Source organism: Hevea brasiliensis, chromosome 10 (assembly GCF_030052815.1).
Source record: "Hevea brasiliensis isolate MT/VB/25A 57/8 chromosome 10, ASM3005281v1, whole genome shotgun sequence".
Lineage (NCBI taxonomy): Eukaryota > Viridiplantae > Streptophyta > Magnoliopsida > Malpighiales > Euphorbiaceae > Hevea > Hevea brasiliensis.
In genome coordinates, this window is record NC_079502.1 from 92364660 (window position 1) to 92389284 (window position 24625).

Genomic DNA, 24625 nt, shown 5'->3' on the forward strand with positions numbered 1-24625 from the left:
ATTAAGCGTATATAAATGAGTGACAATCTAAAAAAAAAGAAAAAAAAATTGTGTTATTATTATTATATAGAAAAGTCAATAAACACTTATATTAGGAAAAAAAAGTCTAGCGATTTAATTTTTCAATTTTTAGTTTAATTAAAATTTTAGATTATTAGAATTTTACATAAAAAGATTTGTAATGGAAAATTTACTTTTTATTTTAATGATTATTATCTTAACATTGTAACAATTTGTTTACCTTTAAAATTTTAACACATGAAAGAATAGCCTATATGCAAATAAGCTTTCTTACCTTCTAATTCTTCACTTCAAAACTTAATTACCTTAAATGTGAAATAATCATTAAAGCAACAATGCAATATAAAACAAAGGAGGGTGAAAACAATTAGAATCTATTAAATCAAAATCAGGAAATAAATAACCAAATGTAATAGCAAACAAGAGAAGAATAATAAAATCATCATTACGATATAACCCCTATTTTGCCATGGAATATGCAACAAAATTAACTTCTCATGGGATTTTGTCTTGTTAGCCATATTGAAAAATGCCAATGTTCTCTTCATTGAGAATATCTTCGTCTTTGGTTTTTTCCAATTTCCACACACATCTTCTCCTCTGTACGCATTACATTGGAAATGCATGCTTAGCATCTATCCATATACACTACAAGAAAAAAGGGAATTTGAAACCGAAAAATCGGTTTTAAATCAATGAAAATCGGTTTCTAATTTCAATTAGAAATCGATTTGAAACCGAAATATTCGGTTTACAATCTGCTGGTTTCTAAATAAATTAAAAACGGATTATGAAATCCGTTTCAAATTCTGAAACCATTTTAAAACAGATATTTCCGTTTTAAAATTAGAAACCGAATTAATTTGGTTTCTAAATCTGTTTCAAGTTAGAAACTGACACTTTTTGGTTTCTATTGACTTGAACTTTCAATAGACACTTTTTGGTTTCTAATTTCTATTGCCTGCTCCTAATACTAGCAATGAACTTTCTAATTTCCTTTTTCTTTCCACAATTAGTCACATATTTGGGTGATATCGAATGGAGGAAAACCCAGGATGGAAAACCCGATGATTGAGGGATATCTCAGATGAGGAACGTCATTGGGTGATTTCGGTGACAAATCTAGTGGAGGAAAGGTGGTCACAAGTCTAGTTAGGGTAAAGGGGCTTTATGGAGAAGGAGTAAGAGGAGATGAAGAGGATTTTGTAGGGCCTAATGGAGGCAGAAAAGGAGAGGATAGCAATAAGAATTGACAAGAGAAGAAGGCACTTTGGTTCTGGTGAAGCCATTGAAATAAAGGAGAACGCCAAAACGAGAGTGAGCTTGCTTAGAATCAGAAAACCTAGAGGGAAATCTAAATTCCACAAATAAAAGATAGATTAAGTTTGAAACCGAAAGTAATCGGTTTCTAAATATAATTGGACAACCCCTTAATTTTTGAAATTGAAAGTAATTAATTTTTAAATATAAATAAAGGAATTAGAAACCGATAAAAATCGGTTTCTAATTTAACTTTAAAATATACAGTATGTAAATTTTGAAACCGAAAGCTATCTGTTTCTAAGTGTAAATTAAGAAATTAGAAACTGACATGAATCGGTTTCTATTTTAACTTTAAAATTTAATAAATAAAATAGAATTATATTAATTTTGAAATCGATATAAATCGGTTTCTAAATATATTTTAATTTTTGAAACCGAAAGTAATCAGTTTCTAAATTTAACTTCTAGAACTAGTTTTGGGCCTTCAAAATAGAAACGGAAAATGATTCGGTTTCAGATTTCGGTTTGTAATCGATTTCTAAACCGATATTAAATTTGCTGCCAAATCAAGCCGCGCAATTTAAAAACCGATATGCATCCGTTTCAAAATTCAGTTTCAAATCGGTTTCTAATCAGTTTCTGATATATTTAATCTATTCTTCTCAATTTCCGTTTCAAAATCCGTTTCAAATTACAAACCGACATAAATCCGTTTCTAAATTCGGTTTTTGTTTCGATATTTTTTTGTAGTGATATATCATCATCAAGTTTATTGACTTCAAAAAAAAGACTTCAGATATCATTTGAATGAATGGATGAGAATGTTACTAAGCATACCTTACCTGAGGTTTCAAAGTGAGAAAATCATTGTCAATTCTGTTCATGAGAATAAGAACATTTCCAAATGATTCTTCCTGAAATAGTTGTGACCAAAAAAAAATCTTTCATAAGCATCAAAGACAGTGCCTTGAGAAGTCCTCATCAAATATATATACATTACTACATAATGGATATAAGGTAATAGTAAAAAACTACTACCTTACATGCTTAAACCGTAGCCAAAAGTTATTGGCGATGGTTTGAAAATTATTGCTTCTATCTTCGTTGCCATAGCATAGGGCAGCGGTTTAATCTTATTTTCCAAATGGACAAAAACCTACTTTGAATAACTATATATCATTATTATTTTAATAGTTTTAGTAGCAATTTTGTTAAATATTTTACATAATTTATCAATCAATTTGTAACGATTTTAAATTGTTACAAAACTATTGTCTTATATATATAAAGGCAATAATTATAAATTACTACAAAACAACCATTGCCTTAAATCTAAAATACAATAGTGTGTGTATATATATATATAAATTAAAATTAAATTTAATTAATTTTAATTATAAGAATGCTAAAATAATAACATAACTTTTCTAAATTTCTTTTTTCAACATCTAAAATGATATTTTTTTTCCTAAAAAAATGGTTTGGGCCATCTAACTTCAATACCAAATATGCATTTAGTGTCTTATGTTATAACCAACTACTTTCTTCAAAACTAAATTTCTTGAACAACATCTAAAGTGATTTTTTTTCCTAAAAAAATAGTTTTGGCCTTCTAACTTCAATGCCAAACATGCATTTAGTGTCTTATGTTATAACCAAGTACTTTCTCATGTTATACACTTGGTTTAAGTTTTTCAGAACCAAATGATACTGTGGTGCATTTTCTCACTAACCAAATTAAGTCAGATAGGACAATGTGGGAGGCTTCAAGTGGTCTTGGGTGTTACTGAGCTGCATTTTATCTCTTTTGCTTGCTAAGGTTGTGTGTTTTGGTATCTCTACGTCTGCTTAGCTTTGCTATTAAGCTTGATTCAGGTGGTTTTTGGCTGTTCTTGCTGAGGTTTTGTCTTATTCCAGTCTGGCCTGGCTTTGTGGTTGGTTTATTACATTTTTTATGCTAGTTTCGTCTCTCCTAGGTTTTCTTTTTTTGTCAATTCGTCTTGTTTCCTCTTGGAGAATCTTGATTCAAAACATGTAGCTTTTTGGATCCAAATTGCCCTTGAGTTTGCTTATTTAGTTTTGTATTCACTTATGATGGGAGTGTTCGTTCTAATTTCAAGCACATCAGTTTGGGTTTATAGGAGATGTTCCACTCTGGGCTGGTAAAGTTTTTGTTGCCTCAAGTGTTGGATTCATGGTTCTCCTTCCCTTGTCATCTTTCGCCTCTATCCTCGCATATCCGTTTCAGGAGCAATCTCACTGGCGTAGCAGGGTTTCAATAAACAATCTGAATTCATTTTTTTGCCTGCTATTGTTAGTATCTAAATACCTAGCTTTTGGTTAACATGGTTTTGGGCTTTTGCTTCATCTTAGTCAGGCTCATTATCTTTCGGCTTGTTCACGTTATGTTTAATTTATCAATATAGTCCATATATGTGATACTTTTTTTTTTCTCTTTTCTTTTGAGACGAATTTAGAATGATTTTATTAGCTAGGATCAAATTCAAACATATAGTTCTCTTATTAAAAATATAAATAATAGCAATTCATAATCTTTATATATCTAACAATGGTATATATAATTAAATTTAAATATTGTAATATAATAATTGTATATAAACATATTTATATACTATTTTTTTTGACAAACAAGAACTTTAAATTTATATAAAAATTAAAATTAATTTAAATAATAAAAATAAGATAATTATAAATAATATATATATATATATATATATATATATATATAATTATAATTATATAAAATATAGATTATATTTAATTGTATTTTTTTATTTTTCTCTTATTAATTTTTTATTTTAGTTAATTACCTCTTATAAAATTTTATATTTAATGAAGTTATAATATAAGTAGATCAAGAATTTTAAATTTATTTAAATATTAAATTAAAGAAAATAATTTAAAAAATGGAGAGCATTTTTGACAAATCCAATGTTTTCCCCTCCCCTCCTCCTGCCTCCCCACAGTATGTGTAATATAGATAAGTTAAGACAATTATTCTCATAATCTACTTAAATGAACCCATGGACCGGAAAAAAGAGTTTGAATCCATAGGGCGGAGGTCAAAGAGAAACCAAACTCGGGTAAATAAGCCACCACACGCAATACAAGTTATCAGCCTGAATCCAGTTTACCTACATAGGAAAAGAATTGAAAAAGAGAAGAGTTTTCGAAAAAGAAGCCAGACCAAAATGAAATCATTTTTGTGAAGGAGGTGATGAATCTATTTGAAAATGATATGGACTGATTCTTGAGCTAGATCAATATGGTTGCTTGGTTGGTGGGCAAAGGAGTTAGCTGAAGAAATGCCTTATGATCCTAGATAATTGTGTGGAGTTCCTTCTTGAATTCTTCATCATTTGCTATTCAAAATATATAATTTAAAAAATATAGCCCTTGGTACGTGTTCCTATAATTAGTTTCGCCAGAAGATGATAAAAGTAAGTAATTAAGAGCTTCTTCTACATTTCTTTCCTGCAAAGAAAACCTCTGCAGATATTATTCTCAATCAACCTTTATATAATTGTGAGAATCATTTCGGCTTCGTTTAGAAAAAAATTATTTGTAAGAAAAAAGAATTCAATTTAATTCCCACATAGTTATATTATTTTTAAAATAATTTTTCTTTCTTTTAAATAAAATTTTTTTAAATTATATAAAAGAATTTAATTTTTTCTCTATTAAATTTATAAATATAAAACTGATAAAAAAATAAATTAATTAAATTGAATTCTTATAAAATCATAATTTTCAAACAGAATTTCAAATTTGATAGTAAAAAAATATGTGGGTTCGGATGATAAATTGGAATATAGGTTTGAGGGAAGACAATGTGTCTTATTCTACTTGTGGGTTAGTTTACACTTTCTTTACTAATTAAGAAACATCATATAGCTAATTTAAAAAAAAAAAAAAAATCATGTAGCTCAAGCCTCCTCCTCCTAATTTGCCACAAAATCGAATAATATTTAGATATCCCCATTTGCTTTAGATCTCTTGGAGTTACTTGTTTGTATCAAAATTTAATTGGCAATTAGGATTAATAATTGGATTAATTCTATCGGTTACAAATAAGATTAGTCTTTCTTTATTGGCCTTCAAAAGATCTATATCTTTGTATGCTTGTTTTAATTTTAGCTTATCATTTTAATTTTGTTACTTTAGCCAAAAATTAGAATTGGAAACATTTTTTGGTTAATTTAATATGAATTTTTTTTATTATGCTTTTTTAATGTGTTGTTTTTTTCTTAAATCTTCTTAATCACCATATATCTATCATTTAGTCTTTAATTTTCACTTTTTTTTAGTAGAAAATTAAATAAGTAATTGAATCAGAATCTGTCGAATGAATAATATATTTTCAATTACTCAATCAAATTAGGATAGGCTCTAATTTTCTCCTTAAAGTGGAATCAAGACAGGATAGGCTCTAATTTTCACCTTAAAGTGGAATCAAGACACTAATTAGTTAAAGGGAAGAAAATTAAAGGGAAAAAAATTAAATGAAAAGAAAAAGAAATAATTTTGGTGGTTGGATGATACCCAACAACACTCCAAGAATTGCCACCTGAACGGATTCAGAGACCAAAATGGCTGCAAAAGACAAAAGAGTTCCGAGCCCTTCAATGAGTAACAAGTGCTGCTGTTCTTCCAGCAGTCCTAAATACAGCCAAAACCCATTCAACACTGCTCCATTATTCGTGCTGATTTAAGACGGTGATTGATTCATTTATTAGGTGTATTTGATAAGTGATTTGATTTGATTTTTTATTTTAATTATATTATTTTTTATTTAATTTAAAAATTAATATTATTAATATTTTTATTTTTTTATTTATAATTTTAAAATTTTTATTAGTATATTTTAATTTTATTAAAATATTTTTTATTTATAGTATAAAATATAAAATATTTATTTATATATAAAATTTAAAATTAATTATAAATTTTTTTCTTTATCAATAATAATAATTATTTTATTATTTTATTTATATTTTTAAAGTTATTTAATTATTTTTTTAAAGCATTTAATTATTTTCTTTTTTTAAGAATAAAATAAATAATATAATATAATAAATTAATAATTATATATTTATTTTAATAATAAAATAAATGATATAATATATTAATTTAATAATTATATATTTAATTTAATAATAAAATAAATAATATAATAAATTTATAAATTTATATTTATTTCAATAATAAAATAAATTATATAACATATACTCTTATTAGTTATTTCACATATTAATAACAATAACTAAATATAATTTTATCAAACATTTAACATAAATGAACTGTCATCAATTATTCACTATTAATTATTAGCTAACAGTTATCAATTATACTCAATATTAATTATACTCAATAGTTAAATCAAGCAGGCCAAAAATTTTTGATAACCTTTCAAATCCCACTTTACCAAATATATTGGAGCCCAGCAAATATTTTAATTAATTATATTTTTTAAATTATCCATAGAATATGAATCTTAATTTTTTTTTTCTTGGGAGATATGAATCTTAAATTAATACTTAGTCAATTGCAACTAATTAATTTTAGCCGCTGCACATGATAAATCTGCTTATTTATCACAATTAATAATACTTGCATTACCCGACTCAAACCGTACATTTTTATACGCGCATTCAATGCGGATTACCACATGCCTCCATCTTCTTCCCACATGGCTCCATTTTATGGTATTTCATTTTATTTGGGTCTAACATATATATATATATATATATATATATATATATCACATCATGCTTGGGAGTAAACTAACTAGAGCTGGCATGAGTTAGCTCGGGTGAATTTAAGTTTTAATTATTTCGAATTTGGAATTATTTAGATTTTTTTGGATAGATTTGAATTAAATTATTATGGGTCGTGGATTGATTGACATTATTCATCGAATTACTATATGGTAATGATTTCAATTAAATGCATGATCAATTTGTATTATATATGAGTCATTTTAGATTTATTTATTAGATTAATTTTTTATATTAAAATTAATTTAAATAAATAATTTTTAAATTATCGATTTGACCTTTAATTAAACTGTCAATTTTACAAATTACTCATACTTGAATCATTTTGAGTTTTATGCAAATAAAATGAATTATAAACTACTTTAAATTAAATAAATTTGAATAAGTTAGCTAATTATATTAAAATTTATCACCTCTATCGTTCCACATTGATTTGAAAATGATGTATTTAAGCTATATATATGACTTGAGAAAACTTATTTTTTATGAGTTAACTTTTAGAGTTGAATAAAATTCGATTCATTTTTTCTACATGATATCAAAATCTATCATAATTTTATGTTAGATATTTGCTTGTAAATTTTGCACTTCAGATGTTCATATCTGGACGTAAGGGGTGTATTATTCACGTTAATTTAAGATGAGATATCTGAGCTATATATAAATATAACTTGATAAACTTCCTCATCTTAAATTAATTTTTAAGATAAAATTAGACTCAATTTATTTTCTCTACAACCTCTAAAATTAAACTATAGTTTCATATCTCTTTTGCTTTTTGTAAGTTAAAGGTTGACCATAAAAATTGGAAGGATTAATTGCTTTTCTTTTTAATGGATTTAATTAAAAGCATAAATATTGCACATAAATAATTAATTAGGAAGAGTAACTTATAAATTCTTCTTTGCTTTCATAACCCAATTTTTAGTTTTGGGATTATAATAATGATTATGACAGTTTCAATGATTAGTTTTAGGCCTTCTAGAGACCATAGCTTGTCATTTCTTGCCATTAGTTTGACCATGAAGATTTAAGGTATTGATTTTATTAGGATTAAAAATAGTTATGAAGATTATGGAAATCTTGGTTAGTTGTGGCCGTATTAATTTTTATAATTAAACATTATCAATAAGTTTTCACAAATGCATTATTTTCATGTGAATGGTTTATTTTATAAAATATGTATTCACATAAATCAATATTAATTTCAATAAAATAGGATAGTTGTCCTACCAATTCGGAGTAGTCTAAGCAGGATTATAATTAATTTTAAGAGTTATTTAGTTCAGCTATTAGATGCAGTGTGTAGCTAATAGGTATTCAAATAGCTGAATCAAAATATTCAGTAAATCTTTGAAAATATAATTAATAACTGATAGACAACTGAAATGTATCACAATAACTGCAGTTTCTATTAGCTCTAAAGTCAGAGTTGTTTGTGAACTATTGTGTGACTTTTTTTATTATTTAACAAAAATGAACTTTATTAATTTTATCTCTAATTTTAATTTATTTTGTAAAAAAATTTTTTAATCCCTTCTTTATGCACTTTTCATATGTTGGTACGATATATTTATTTTAATAGTTTAATAAATTATATAATATAATAAATTAATAATTCTATCTTTTATATATATATATATATATATATATATATATATATATATATATATATATATGTTATTTTATATATTAATAGCAACAGTTAAATAAAGTTTATTAACTACTTAACATATGTCAACTATTATCAACTATCAATCACCAATCATCAGCTAACATAAATAGCCAGCTATATCCAATAATTAAAACAAATAGACTCTTAATATTCCATGTAAAACAAACAAAAAAAAATTAGGGCAGAACTATATTATGATTTGGGAGGCCGAAATTTTTTAAAATTACATTTTTACTCATAAATTTTAATATATTTTTTTTAAAAAAATCATTGTTTGCTCTCCCTAAAATTTTTAAAATTAAAATTTCACCTATAAATTCTAGTATTATTATTCGATCCTCCAATATTTTTATATTTATTTTCACTTCTGCACTTCTTTGTCAAAAGTGACATGATTTTACAAAAATTTTAGTCATTTTGTGAAGTTTTTTTTTTATTAAATATCTAAAGCATTTTTCCTCAAGTTATATTTATTTCTTTGTAAATAAAAACGAAATATGAAAATAAATGCATTTATTTCACTTATCAATTATTTCAAACAATATAATTTAAAGAATTCTATCATTTTAAAAAGTATTTCAAACAAATGAATTTTTGTACAAATTCATTTAAATTGAATTCTATCCAAATTCTAAATTGGGTGATAAACTTCTTCATATTTTGATCTGTCTTACCTTGATTAGCAAAGGAAGCTAAGGAAAGCGAGTATGTAAACTCAGTGAAGCAAAGAAGTGTGTTTCTGCATCTTTAAGCGTTGCTTGAGATGAGAAATTATTAATTATAACATATATGTTTTTCCATGTGAATGTCATCTTCTTTGGAATTGATAGTTATTCCTTTTCTTTGGCTCAACGTTTATATATGGTAAGACTAAAGAGACAAACATAGCCTTCTACGGCACGTATCAAGTTGAGTTTAACTATCCCTATTCATACGTACTTTCTTCATAGTCTTAAATCAATAAACTATCAAGGAAATTAATGTGGTAAGCCGTTCCTATCGATAGGGTGTAAACAAATCAAGACGAGTTGAATTTTGAAGAACTCAGATTTGGTTCATCAAAATTTTTTCAGTTTGAACTCAATTTGTATTGAATTTGAGTCAAATATCTATAAGTTCAAACTTGACTCATTTAAAAAACGAACTCTAAACGAGCCGAGTCAAACTGAATTGTTTATCGAACTGAGTCTTGAGCAATTTGTGAGTAACTTGACTCATTTATTGAGTGAGTTTTAGATTTAGGATTATGGAGTTCAAACTACATAATTTTAATTAGTTCACATATAAAAAAAATAATTTTCATAAAAAGTTAAATTTAAATTACAAATAGCTATTAATTATATCATAATTTTAAAAAATATATTATTTTTAGAATATTCATAAAATAAAATAATAAATTTATAATATAATAAAATAAAATAATAAATATAAATATTTTTATAAATGAGTCTATTCACGAGTCGACTCGTGAGCTTATAAACGAGTCGATTTACAAGTTTTAACGAGTCGAATACTACGAAGCTCAAACTCGACTCATTTTTTAAATGAGTTAAACTGAGCTAATCTTTTATTAAATCGAGCATCGAGTAGCTCATAAGCAGCTTGATTCGCTTATAGCCCTGTACACCGATTTCAGTTATTTTGAATTGTGAGTTATTTTAAATTTTTTTTTAGTGAATTTAGATTAAATTATTTTGAGTTACACGTTAATTTAATATTAAATCACTACATATAAATAATTAACTTTAAGTCAATTTAATATTACACATACCGTGTTGCAATGTACATAACTTGCCCATAAACATACTGAGAAAAATATCGCCAAATTCACACTAGGATAGAGCTTGCTTGTGATGGCCAACCAGCTCAAGTTGCCCTGACCTACTATGATAAGACTGCTTATTATATTAATTAATCTTTAATTTATTTTAAAAAAATGTCTTAATCTTTTACTTTAATTTATTATACACTAAAAAAAAATTAATTTTGCAACCAATTTCATTAAAATTTCATTCATAAAACTATTTTTTGTAATCAAAGAAAATAAAATTTTAATAACATCCTTCTTCAGAGAAAAACAAAATGCATAGCATCTCATATTGTCTATCATTTGTCTTCCTTCAATAAAAACAAGCAATATGCTAGAATTTGCTCGTTATCTTCTGTAGCAATCATGGATGATGGATCATCTCAATCTTTATTTATTGTTATGGAAAAAGGATGGAGATTTAATCATTATCTTCTCATCACAGTCATACAATATCTCAATTTAAAAAGGTTGAGCAGTGTTTCGAGTAAACTTGCTACCACCAAGAGCCCAAAGAACAATATAAGGATCAAGGCGCCGCCACTTATTATACTGCTCACCTTCTGCAATCATTCTATCAATTACGTCCACATGCTTGTTGGTGTTGAACTTCTCACGAAGTTTTGAGGCATCTTGATAGAAGAGGTGACAGTGTACGGCCCAATTGAGAGTGCCTTTGATAGCTTGGCTATAAAGGATCTGAACCCTCTCCTTTTGCGTTGCTTTCCTCACTAGGTACGCCGTAGTTGACACGCCCATCTTCCAGCATCCACAATTGATGCCCAGAGATCAGAACAATATGCTACACTACTTATAAGCAGACCATCAGCAATTCCTCTCCCGCAAGTCCAATTGAATCATGGGTGCAGAAGAAGCAACAGCAAAAATAACAGAATGAAGTGCGTTTTTAACGTTGGTTAATCACATGTCAAAGTGTTATGAAAATTAGATTTAATTGGACTAAAATTGAAATATAAGAGATTTGATTGATTTAAATTTAGGAGTTAAAGGTTCAATTAACTCTAACTTTTGTTAAAGGGATCAATTAACAGGTAGAGCATATTTCAGGGACTAAAATGAATTTTTGGTCAGAAAGGAAATTACAGTGATAGAAGTGAATTTAAAAAAAAAAAAAAAATTGTAGCGAGGACATTATGATGCCGATTGCCAGTGACCCGTCTGAAACCATAAACGAGGAATGGTAGGCAGATCATACCTGATCTAAGTCATGGGAACTAAAGTGACTTATGATGATTGGCCCTTTCTATATTGTATATAGGATGTCTTATAAGGAAACTAATTGAAAATAAATATATGAAAGGTAACACCCAAAAAATAATTAATTAACGGCATTGAAAATTACGAAATATATAAAGGCATTGAAGCTTCACATCATGAGCCCACAAATTTTTAATTGGGACTAGAAGACAAAAATGCAATGATTTTGGGTTTATGGGCATTATAGGGTTCGCGGACTTGGACAGGAAATATAATCTTTGTTTTCTAATTCCTGTGGAATCTAAATCTCGTGCGATATCAAATTGGGTCTTTGTTTAAGATAAATAATCCATGATTCCACCTCACGTCAACAAATAATGAGAGAGAGAGAGCCAGCCTAAGCCTCCATTTGAATAGTTGCATATGATGAAGACAAAATTTTCACACGTGGGTAGGAGAGGAATTCATGGATCCACACGACTATAAGAGTACCATGCCCAGCATCTTCTTTTAGGGCACTTGCAAAGTCAATAACCAGTCACTTGAAGTTGCAATAACAGGTAAGCTTCTTCTCTTCTAACAGCAAGAGCCATGGAAGTTTTAGATGCATCTTCTCTTATATTTTTGAAACAAATTTTCTTTATAAATTAGACTAGGATCTGATTTTTTATAGAAATTAATGTTCCCCTCCCTCTCTCCCCGTCCTATTTTCAGATATTATAGAATTTTTTTTCCCCATGTTATTGGAACCTAGCTTCCTCAGGGCTTGATTATAAAAATTTCTTTATGGTATTAGGGCTTCATTTATCTAACCCTTTGCTTTAATCATGCACAGTTTCTGCTTCTGTCGTTCTTGAACCCCTGAGAATATAAGCTGCACTTATGGATATAGCATCGTCTAGATGGTTTACCGAGCAGGTATACATATGTGGAATATGATTATTTTTCCAATTTTGAAATAAAATTCTATATATTCTTAATAACTTTCTTGCAAAGAATCATGGATTTTTTAAAAAGAGGTCATTTCTGAGACTAATTGTTGATTACATATGTACAGGAGTTGGATGATTACAACTTGATCCATGAATACAATATCAACTATCTTGATGAGTTGACCACACAAAACTTGGCAACTGCACTGGGAGAAAACCTCCATTCATCTTTCTCTTCTGAGAGCTACTCCTCCTACCCTCCTTTCAATACTAAAAACACCACCACAGCCACAGCTAACGCTACAACTTTAAGCGGTTCCTCTATTGAAACATCTCAAACCAGCTCTGAGAGACCCAATAAACTGCACAAGACCAACAGCTGGAACTCGAGTATGATCACCACCGAGCACAAATCTCCAAGACCTTCTAATACCCCTCAAATTCTTTCTTTTGAGTCCTCATCAGTTTCAGCTCCTGCGAATTCCCAGCAGTTTTTCATGAATTTGGATTCCACTACTGTGAAGCCCAAGGATGAGGCTGCATCTCCAAGAAATATGCACTTCCAGCCTTTGATTTCAAAGGTCGCCCCTATTGGGAACCAAAATTATGAAATAAAGGCTCGCCAAGGAACTACTAATAAGAGGCCTTACTCGATGACCAGAACTCCTTCACATGCTCAAGATCATATTCTGGCCGAGAGAAAGCGGAGAGAGAAGCTTAGCCAGAGGTTCATAGCTCTTTCAGCCATTGTTCCGGGTCTAAAGAAGGTATTACTCTATTCTTCTTCATAGATGGCGCAATCCTCCTCCATTGAACCATTTTCTAATGTTTTTCATATACTCTATAGATGGACAAAGCTTCGGTACTTGGAGATGCTATCAAATATATGAAACAACTTCAAGAACGAGTGAAAGTACTCGAGGAACAGACCAAGAAGAGAACCGTGGAATCAGTCGTTCTCGTGAAGAAGTCTCAGCTTTCTGCTGATGACGACTCTTCTTCTTGTGATGAGAACTCCGATGGAGGCTCCGATTCAGCACTTCCAGAGATTGAAGCGAGAGTTTCAGATAAGGATGTATTGATTCGAATCCATTGCGATAAACAGCAAGGAATTGTTCCAAAAATACTAAATGAAGTAGAGAATCTCAACTTATCTATCATTAACAGCAGTGTCTTGCCTTTTGGAAATTCCACCCTTGATATTACCATCATCGCTCAGGTAATTTAAGTTAAATCTCATATATCGAAAGTTTTCAAACTAATCATTATTTAGTTGAGTACCCATCCAATCAATGTCCATAAATTTGCAGATGGAAGCTGAAATCTCCATGGTAGTGAAGGATCTTGTGAAAAACCTGAGAGTGGCTTTTTTGAAGTTCATGTAGACCACGTTCAGTTTCTGCATTGCTCATCTGTACATCCATAATCAAGACTATTTTTCTAAAGTGAGAACTTTAGTTATTGTTTTCTCTTCTTTTGACCCTTCTAAGAGTGACATAAGCCTGGAAACCTCTCCTCGTCCTCTTCTCCTTTTATTCTTCTTCTCTTGCTGTGAGGGTTCATATCCTGTAGATTTGTCTCTCTTTCTCTCTCTCTCTCTCTCTCTCTCGTTTTTGCGTGGTTGACTTATTGACCATGTTCATTACCCAAAAGCTGTGAAAAGAATCACCATGGCCATAAAATATCAGGTTTTTTGAAGGCTAATGTCCATGTATCCCCTCTCTTTTCCACCTCGCGCTTAATTTCTCAGAGAACCCAAGTATCTTGAAAACTGAAGGGCACTTTGTTTAAGAAACTGAGGTTCATTTTCTTGTATTTTTAGGGTCTCTTTGTTTCGTGATCTGCAAAGCTACCTGTTTTTTAGCTGGATTTTTTTTTTCCAACTTTTCCGTTGTATAATTAACCTGCAGTGAGATTGAATTATATTATGTAATAAAAATATGAAATTATATCATGTAATAAAAATATGACTTTTTGAGATTATCCTTTGTCATTGATTAATTCTTTATTATTCTGTTCTGCATGCTTAATCTATATATTTTTTGATTTATATGGCTGGCCAACTAGCTTCATATAGATCCATCAAGAACATGATCGATGCACGTGTGCTAACGTTATTTACATATATAGATTTCTGGTACTTATTAGGCTAAATTTAATTAATATTATTGCTTCAGGTGATCGCTTAGGTTTATGAACTACATGTGCTCAATTGGTGCATACAACTGGAGGATTTATCATTAAATCCATTCATTGCTTCCGGATTTATTTCTTATTCCTCATCTCCAGTTTTATTTATATGTGTCTCATTTATTTATATGTGTTTCATTGGTGTCTAAAAGAAGTTTCTATATTAATATCCTAAATTTAAGCAAGTTTCTCGATTAATAAATAGATTATTATCACAGCTTGGAAATATACTTTGCTCCACCAAAAAGGAGAATTTTCAATTTTGTGAATAAACTTATCAAATCACTATGCCTTCTTGTTTTAGACAATCATCATCACCTTCCTATCATAATATATCTTCTAGTGCTTGGATTGGATAAGCAATCCCTCCTCTTTCTCTAGAAAATCAATACCACGGATTAAGGGTGTTCAGTTCCAGTTTAGTTTATGATTTGCCTAGGAACCGAAATTGGAACCGAACCGAAATTTCGAAATTTCGGTATGGTTCTGGTTCGGTTATTTATTATTTCAGTTTCAATTCGGTACAGTTCTCGATTCTTCGGTTTCGGTTCAGTTCAGTACGATTTAAGTTCGGTTCTCGATTTTTAAAATAATTTTATGTAATTATTTTCTTAAAAAGTCATACTTGAATTAGCATTTAAGTTTTGAATTGAATTATTAATATATAATATATCATATAATATATCTTTTAGCTATACCTAAATTATATAATCTTTAATTATAGGGTGCATATATAACTTATGATTAAATATATTATATAATATAACAGTATATCATATAATATATATTTTAACTATTTATTAATCATATGATATTTAACTATAAGATACAAATATAACTAAGAATTAATATTAATATATATATTAATATAAGATTATAGTATATTTATAATTAAGAATGATAAGGTAATTTAATATATTTATAACTAAAATTATTAAAAAAATATGGAAAAATGAAATGTAATATTAAGTTATATTTAGTTCATAATTATATATACATATATAAGTATATTTAATTATATTGAAAGTATATAACACATCTAGAAAAACATAAAAAAATATATACATAAATTCAGTTCTCGGTTTGGTACCGATTTCAGTTTGATTTCGGTACGGTTCCGGTTCGGTTCTTAGTGAAAAACTAGAATCGAACTAAAGTATCAAAATAAATTCGGTATGGTATGGTTCCTGTCAATTCGATATGGTTCTTATGACCCCCCTCACCTGTCTACAGTGTAGCCAAGCGATGAGTGTCACATTCGATGTCGGAACACCCTATCTTGTTTTATCATATCTATTGTAAACTTTTGATGTCATTTAAAATATGTATTCTATGTGTAATTTTTTTTTATATCTTATTTATGTGGAGACCTGGACAGAGCCTCCCCTGTTTTATTAGCATCTGGCGGGTTTCCACCAATCACCTGTTAATATGTTCATATTTATCTCACATATTTCCATATCATATTCTCTTTTATCATATCATTCATAACAATTTATGAGATCTCAAAATGAAGTATCATCTATTGCATTCATATGGAAATTCATAGATAATAAATTACAAGTTTTCATTTCAATCTCAAGTTTAATTACAAGTTCAAAATGAAATACATCATGACTAGACATAATGAACCAAAATACTAGTCTATACATGGGCCCTACCAAAATACAAAAGACTAGTGAGGTGACTCTGGTCGGTGGCAGATCTGGTCGAAACTCTGTCCAAACACTATTGTGGCGGTTGCTGCTCTTCAGTACCTACGCGATGGAAAACCAATGCGCTAAGCATAACACATAATTTATAATAACAATAATTAAACAATTGAATTTATATCTGTAAATCATAATTTCTAGGTCTTTTACATTTTTATTGCTCTTTGAAAATAATTAACATTATCGAAATCTTTTATGATTACTTATTGTATTTTAAGTCTCAATTAATTTTTATCAGTATCCAAGAAACCTATAACAAATTATAAAAGCTGGATGCACGGATGTATACTGGTTAGACGGCCATATGTCTGTCCAGTATATGTCTGTTAGGCATGAGGCCAACTATCGGGCACGAGACCCATTGTCAGGCTTGTAAAGCCAGAAATAAAGTTAGGCACAATAACCAATGGGTAGGCATATAGCCCGTAGAACAATCATATCAGACATATATTGTCAGTTCATGATTTGCTCTGTAAGCAGTACTGCTATTTGTGGTCCCTAATTGGTATACCAATCGATCTAACTATATACATATAAGCCTAGGCATACTTTGGGCAAATTAGTACTATTAAGCACTTATGGTTTTATTATTTCATGCTATGTACTATTAAGGGTTCATAACATATTTTTATTTCATATATGATGGAAACATAGTTTTCAAGTGTATTTTCCTATGACTTGTGTGTTTAGCACACCATTTAGATAAATTTACATTTTATGTATCAACTAATTTCATGTCACCTTATAGTGGGAAAGTAGGTCCTACATACCTATTTCATGTAATTTAGCATGTAGAGACTTATTAGAGATAAGTTCTTACTAAAAACAATTTAATTCAAGAACCTTTCTTTAGGTTCAGTTTCACTATTTTGACTTTACGTATCACGTTGAGCAATTACACATTATTACTTATTTTTTTGAAATGTATATATCACTTTATAGTGGGAAAATAGGTCCCACATACCCTTTCATGTGGTTTATTGTTTAATGGCTTGTTAAGGTTAAATTCCTACCATAAGATAATTTATCTCATGGACATTTCTTTAGTTTTAGTTTTTGTGTTTTACTTTTACCTATCCATATTATCAGTTTGTAGCCACTGTTTGGCCTGTGACGCCCCTTACCCGTCTACCGTATAGCCGAGCAAGAAATGCCACATTCGGTGCCGGAGCACCCTATCTTATTTTATCATATCTATTATAAACTTTTGATGTCATTTAAAACATGTATTCTTTGTGTAAATTTTTTTTTTTTTTTATATCTTATTTCTGTGGAGACCCGGACAGAGCCTCCCTTATTTTATTAGCATCTGGCGGATTCCACTAATCACCTGTTAACATGTCCGTATTCATTTCACACATTTCCATATCATATTCACATATATCATATCATTTACAATTATTTATGAGATCTCAAAATGAAGTAGTATCTATTGCATTCATATAGAAATTCATAGATAATAAATTACAAGTTTTCATTTCAATCTCAAAGTTTAATTACAAGTCCAAAATGAAATACATCATAAACTAGTAATTACATCATGACTAAACATAATGAACCAAAATACTAGTCTATACATGGGCCCTACCAAAATACAACAGACCGGTGAGGTGACTCTGGACAATGGCAGATCTGATTAAAGCTCTGTCGATTGCACTCAGTCTTTGAGATCTTTCTTCTTCTTTACGCGATGGAAAACCAACGCGCTAAGCATAACGCTTAGTGGTACATAATTTATAATAACAATAATTTAATAATTTGAAACAATATATGCAACTCATAATTTTTGGGTCTTTTACATTTTTATTGCTCTTTGAAAAAAATTAACATTATTGGGATCTTTTATGATTACTTATTGTATTTTAAGTCTTAATTAATTTTTTTTTCAGTGCCCAAGAAAACCTATAACAAATTATAAAAGCTGGATGTACGGGTGTATACTGGTTAGACAGCCATATATCTATCCAAAGATATGTCATCGGTGCACGAGGCCGGTATCGCACGAGACCATTGTCAGTCTTGTAAAGCCAGAAATAAAGTAGGCATATAGCCTGTAGAACAATCATACCAGACATATATTGTCAGTTCATGATTTTCTCGGTAGGCAGTACTGCTATCTGTAGTCCCTAATTGGTATACCAATTTATCCAACTAAATAAATAAGTCTAGGTATATTATGAGCAATTAAATATTTTTAATTAATTTAGCACTATTCACTATTACTATTTTCTAGTACTGTTCATTGGTACCATAAATTTCATATTAATAGGACATAAGTCCTACTTTACATATTCATATCATTTTTAATATTAAATTTTCCTTATGAGTATTTTAATTATCCTATATAGCATTTTTCCCATGAACCTTTCATTAGGTTCATGTTGATGTGTTATCTTTATCTAGGAATTTGACTAGGTTGGGATGTCTATTTAGTCACAATTCCTTCATAACAATTGCTCCTCTATGTTTAAACTTGAATTTCAGTTTTTGAATCACTGAGTTTGGGGTTATAGAACTCAAGTTATGGACAAAATACCAAAGGAATAGTATTTTGGGACATTTTCTGGGTTGACAGTTTCAGTGACCCAACTTGTGCTAACCATTTGAATTGGTTAAAGGCAAAACTGGGTTAAGTGGTCTTCATAAAAAGTGTAGCCCTATGTCTAAGCTTTCCATGGGTAAACTTTTAGGTCATTTGGACCATTATAGAGAGAGTTATGACCAAATGAACACGTACTGTTCATTTGGTCATTTTCTGGGTTGGCAGTTTTAGTGACCCAATTTATGCTAACAATTTGAATTTGTTAAAGGCAAAACTGGGTTAAGTGGTCTTCATGAAAAGTGTAGCCCTATGTCTAAACTTTCCATGGGTAGAATTTTAGGTCATTTGGACCATTATAGAGAGAGTTATGACCAAATGAACACGTACTGTTCATTTGGTCATTTTCTGGGTTGAGTGCAGGGAAATCCGAATTTGGGCAGTATTTAGCTCAAGTTTTGGACATAATTTGGGTATAGTTTCTTCATGGAAAATGGGCTATTTTGGGTCTAGTTTCACCTCCAATTGGCCTCATACCAATTGGGGTCACACAATTTTATTTATGGCCTAAAATGTACACTGCCCTCAACAAACACAACCTGCAGAAAATTAACACTTCCAAAACTCAATCTCCTCCAACTTCCTTACTTCAATTTGCATGCAATACACTTCTATAGGCAACAATCTCATCCCAATAGGTCAATTTCAACATTTTACACAAAGTCCTCAACATTTATACAAACCCTAATTTTCAAAGTTTCAAATTTACACAAACACTACACCATCAAACACCCAAACATTTTAACTAATTACACATTCTCATGGAACCATTTTTCATCACTTAAAAGCAATAAACTTCAAGTTCCATGGCTGCCAAAAATTCAAGGGTTCTTTCCTCTAGATTTTCTTTTTGTTTTAATGGTATTTATGCTTAGCTAAACATGCTTTTCATGTTTAATAAAGAGAAGAAGAGGGATTAGTGCACTAACCTCTTGTGACCCACTTCAAACTTTAATCTTTCTTCTTTTTATGGGTATCTAAAGCTTCCTTATGGTGTGGGCTAAATTTTTTGTGAAGGGGTCTATGGGTTTTGGTGAGTGAAAGCTTGGGAAATCAAGCTTTAAGCTTGATAACAATGGTGGGGAGGGAGAGAGCAATGGAGATGGCAAGGAGAGAGAGAGAAGAGGAAGAAGAAGATGGTTGGTGGGATTTTGTCTCTTGTGGGTATTTATATATATACATTTATGTGTACTTTATTATTATTTTTTTATTTCATAAATCTATTTCCTTTCTTTTCTTTTCTTTCCTTTTCTTTTCTTTTCTTTTCTTCTTTTTTCTCTTCTCATTTTTCATATTCAAATTCATAAAATTAATTTATGTTAATTATTCTATTTCCAAATTTTAATTTGACATTTAAGTCAAAATTCACCTCTAGGAGTGAAATGACCAAAATGCCTTTCATGGTGCTCATCGGATTATTTTTATTTTTTTATACTAATTAATAAATTCTCTAAATTTTATTTTATTTCTCAAAATTTTTCCTATATATATATTTTTTAATATTTATTTCATTAATTTATGCCTCATCACTATAGTTTAAGTGTAGTTCCAGACATTTTAACTGTTCGAACAGACATTAGTTGTCGGAACAGTAAAATGTATGGACTACCTACGGTGTGGGCGTTACAATTCTTCCCCTCTAATAGAAATTTCGTCCTAGAAATTTACCCAATGTGAAGAGCTGAGAGAACTGCTGCCTCATCGTCTCCTCGCTCTCCCATGTCGCTTCTTCCGTGTTGTGGTGTCTCCATAAGACTTTCACTAGTGGGATCCTCTTGTTTCTGAGTTCTTTCACTTCCCGTGCCAAGATTCTGACTGGTTCTTCTTCATATGTCAAATCAGGTTGCACAATTATCTCCTCTGTTGATATGACATGTGAAGGATCTGATCTGTATCTCCTGAGCATCGACACATGAAATACACTGTGAATCTTGTCCAACTCAGGTGGTAAAGCTAGCCTGTAGGCTACTGGACCCACACGCTCAATGACATCATATGGACCAATAAACCTAGGGCTCAACTTACCCTTTTTACCAAATCTTAGCACTTTCTTCCAAGGTGATACCTTAAGAAACACCTTGTCGCCAACCTCATACTCTATATCCTTTCTCCTCAGGTCGGCATATGACTTCTGTCTGTCCAAGGCGACCTTCAAATTATCTCTGATGAGTTTCACTTTTTCCTCTGTCTGTCTCACTAAATTTGGGCCCACTATTTTCTCCTCACCCATTTCTGTCCAGCATAAGGGAGTTCTACATCTCCTCCCATACAACACTTCATATGGAGCCATTTTTATACTGGCTTGGTAGCTGTTGTTGTAAGCAAACTCTACCAAAGGAAGATATTTCTCCCAACTTCCTTCAAAATCAATGATGCAGCTGCTCAACATATCCTCCAATACCTATTATGTGATTCATGTCATTTTTAGCAGTCTTTTAACATTTATAATAATTTACTAGGTTCTAAGGGTTACCTGAATAACCCGTTCTGATTGTACATCCGTCTGTGGATGAAAAGGCGTACTGAAGTGTAGTTGAGTGCCTAAAGACTCCTGTAGCCTCTTCCAAAACCTCGAAGTAAATCTCGGGTCTCGGTCAGATATGATCGATGTTGGCACTCTATGTAGCCGGACTATCTCATCTATGTAAATTTTTGCTAATCTCTCTAATGAGTAGCTGGTTCTAACTGGTAGGAAATGAGTTGACTTGGTCAATCTATCCACAATCACCCATATAGTATCATGCTTCCTCTGTGTCAATGGTAGCCCAGTCACAAAATCCATGGTAATGCGGTCCCATTTCCATTCTGGTATGGATATAGGTTGCAACAACCCTGATGGAACCTGATGCTCAGCCTTAACCTGCTGGCATGTCAAACATCTAGTCACAAAATCACCAATCTCTTTCTTCATTCCAGGCCACCAATAATGTGTTTTCAGGTCTTGGTACATCTTGGTACTTCCTGGGTGCATAGCATGGAAGCTACTGTGCGCCTCTTTTAAGATATTCTTCTTTAGTTCCTCATCTCTTGGTACACATATTCTGCCTTTATAGTACAGGCACCCATCTCCTCTCAACTCATAATCAGTCTCCTTCCCCTCTTGAGTTCTGCCCATAACAGTTAGCAACTTTTAATCCCTTAATTGTGCTTCTTGTATTTGCTGTAACAAACTTGGCTTTACACACAACTCAGCCAAAAGTACCCCATCCTGTGCTAAAGACAACCGAGCGTTCAATCCTCTCAAAGCCATTATGGACTTCCTGCTTAGGGCGTCAGCCACTATATTTGCTTTCCCAGGATGGTAGTCGATCACACAGTCATAGTCTTTAAGGAATTCAATCCATCTCCTCTGTCTCAGATTGAGTTCCTTCTGAGTTGGCAAGTACTTTAGACTCTTGTGATCAGTGTAGATGTAACACTTCTCACCATATAGGTAATGCCTCCATATCTTCAATGCAAATATTATTGCCGCCAATTCCAGATCATGAGTTGGGTAGTTCTTTTCATGTGGCCTTAGCTGTCTAGAAGCATAGGCAACTACTTTCCCTTCCTGCATTAGAACACACCCAAGCCCATTGTGAGAGGCATCACTGTAGATCACATAGTCTTTCTCTGACTCTGGCTGTGTCAACACTGGAGCTTCTGTAAGCATAGCCTTAATCTTCTCAAAGCTGGTTTGTCATTTTTCATTCCAGTCAAACTTTGCATTCTTATGCGATAACTTAGTCGATGAAATGCTATAAGGGAAAATCCTTCACAAATCTCCTGTAGTATCCAAATAACCCCAAAAAGCTTCGACTTCTATTACATTTTTGAGAGGCTTCCATTCAACTATTGCTTCAATCTTCCTTGGATCTACCCTGATTCCATCTGCTGACACAATGTGTCCAAGAAAGGATATCTCATCCAACCAGAAGTCACACTTGGATAACTTGGCATACAACTGCTTTTCTCGCAGTGTCTGTAGTACTACTCTCAGGTGTTCATCATGCTCTTCCCGGTTCTTAGAATACACCAAGATATCATCTATAAAGACCACAACAAACCGATCCAAGTAGGGATGAAAGATGCGGTTCATTAGGTCCATGAAAGCTGCTGGTGCATTTGTTAGCCCAAATGGCATCACTAGGAACTTATAGTGTCCATACCGGGTCCTGAAAGCAGTTTTAGGAACATCTGTCTCCTTCACTCTCAACTGGTGATAGCCTGATCTGAGATCTATCTTAGAGAATACTCCAGCTCCCCTCAACTGATCCAACAGGTCATCTACCCTAGGTAAAGGGTATTTGTTTTTCACAGTCACCTTATTCAGCTGCCGGTAGTCTATACATAGTCGAAGGGTACCATCCTTCTTCTTCACAAATAGCACTGGTGCTCCCCAGGGTGACACACTAGGGCATATGAAGCCTTTGTCTAGTAGCTCCTGTAACTGAACTTTCAACTCTCTCAGTTCAGTAGGTGTCATCCTATATGGAGCAATGGACATTGGTGCAGTACCCGGCATAACCTCTATAGCAAACTCCACTTCTCTATTGGGTGGCAAACCCGGCAACTCTTCCGGAAACACATCCGGAAAATCACATACAGTGGGGATCTCCTGCATGCTTGGGCTAGTCTTCCTGGTATCAACCACATGTGCTAAGAAAGCCTCACAGCCCTTTCTTATCAATCTCCTGGCTGTTGTGGCTGATATGATGGTGGAAAGACAACCCGTTCCTTCACCCACAACTGTAATCACATCCCCATCTACTGTCTGTAGTGACATCCTCTTTAGCCTACAATCTACCATCGCCTGATGACGTGATAACCAGTCCATACCTAATATCACATCGAACTCATGGAATGGTAGCTCAATCAAGTCAGCTAAAAACTCATACCCTTGTATTTTCAGAGGACAACCCTTGTAGACCTTTTTCACCATGACACTATGGCCTAAAGGGTTTGTGACTTGTATGTCCTCCTCTAGCTCCTCTACTTGTACCCCTCTATCAATTGGTGGTGTGATACACACATATGAATGTGTGGAACCCGGATCAATCAATGCACATACTAGCAGGTCATAAAAAGAAAATGTACCTCTAATGACATCACCGGCTCGCTCATCTCGAGCTCTCATGGCATAAGCACGAGGTGCTACCTAATCTCTGCCTGCGGGTGCCTCTGCAGTAGGCCTCTTTGATGTGCCACCAGACGGGCCTCACAAGTCTCCTACCCTCTGTCTTTGTGGCGCACCTCTCCATCTGAGGTGGAGCAGTGGGAGCACTAGTGTTCCTCTGTGGACAATCCTTCAGGAAGTGATCCGTAGACCCACATCTGAAACATCCACCCGTCAACAATCTGCACTCTTCTCTGTGGGGTCTACCACAATGTACACAAGCAGGTGGCGGGGCTGATCCCCGTGTAGCTGCAC

General features: G+C 31.6%; 2 protein-coding genes across 2 annotated transcripts; one reads left to right on the forward strand and one right to left on the reverse strand.

Annotated features, from left to right (window-relative positions):
* Positions 1-10929: 10929 nt before the first annotated feature.
* On the reverse strand, positions 10930-11323 carry LOC110646185 (NADH dehydrogenase [ubiquinone] 1 beta subcomplex subunit 9-like). Its single transcript, XM_021799545.2, has one exon. The coding sequence runs from the start codon at positions 11321-11323 to the stop codon at positions 11027-11029; it is 297 nt and encodes a 98-aa protein (XP_021655237.2). The 3' UTR covers positions 10930-11026.
* A 1341-nt stretch (positions 11324-12664) lies between these two features.
* LOC110646193 (transcription factor bHLH18-like) lies at positions 12665-14099 on the forward strand. Its single transcript, XM_058128727.1, has 4 exons — positions 12665-12700; positions 12840-13481; positions 13562-13933; positions 14025-14099. Exons 1-4 carry the CDS (start codon positions 12665-12667, stop codon positions 14097-14099), a joined length of 1125 nt encoding a protein of 374 aa, XP_057984710.1.
* Positions 14100-24625: the final 10526 nt, after the last annotated feature.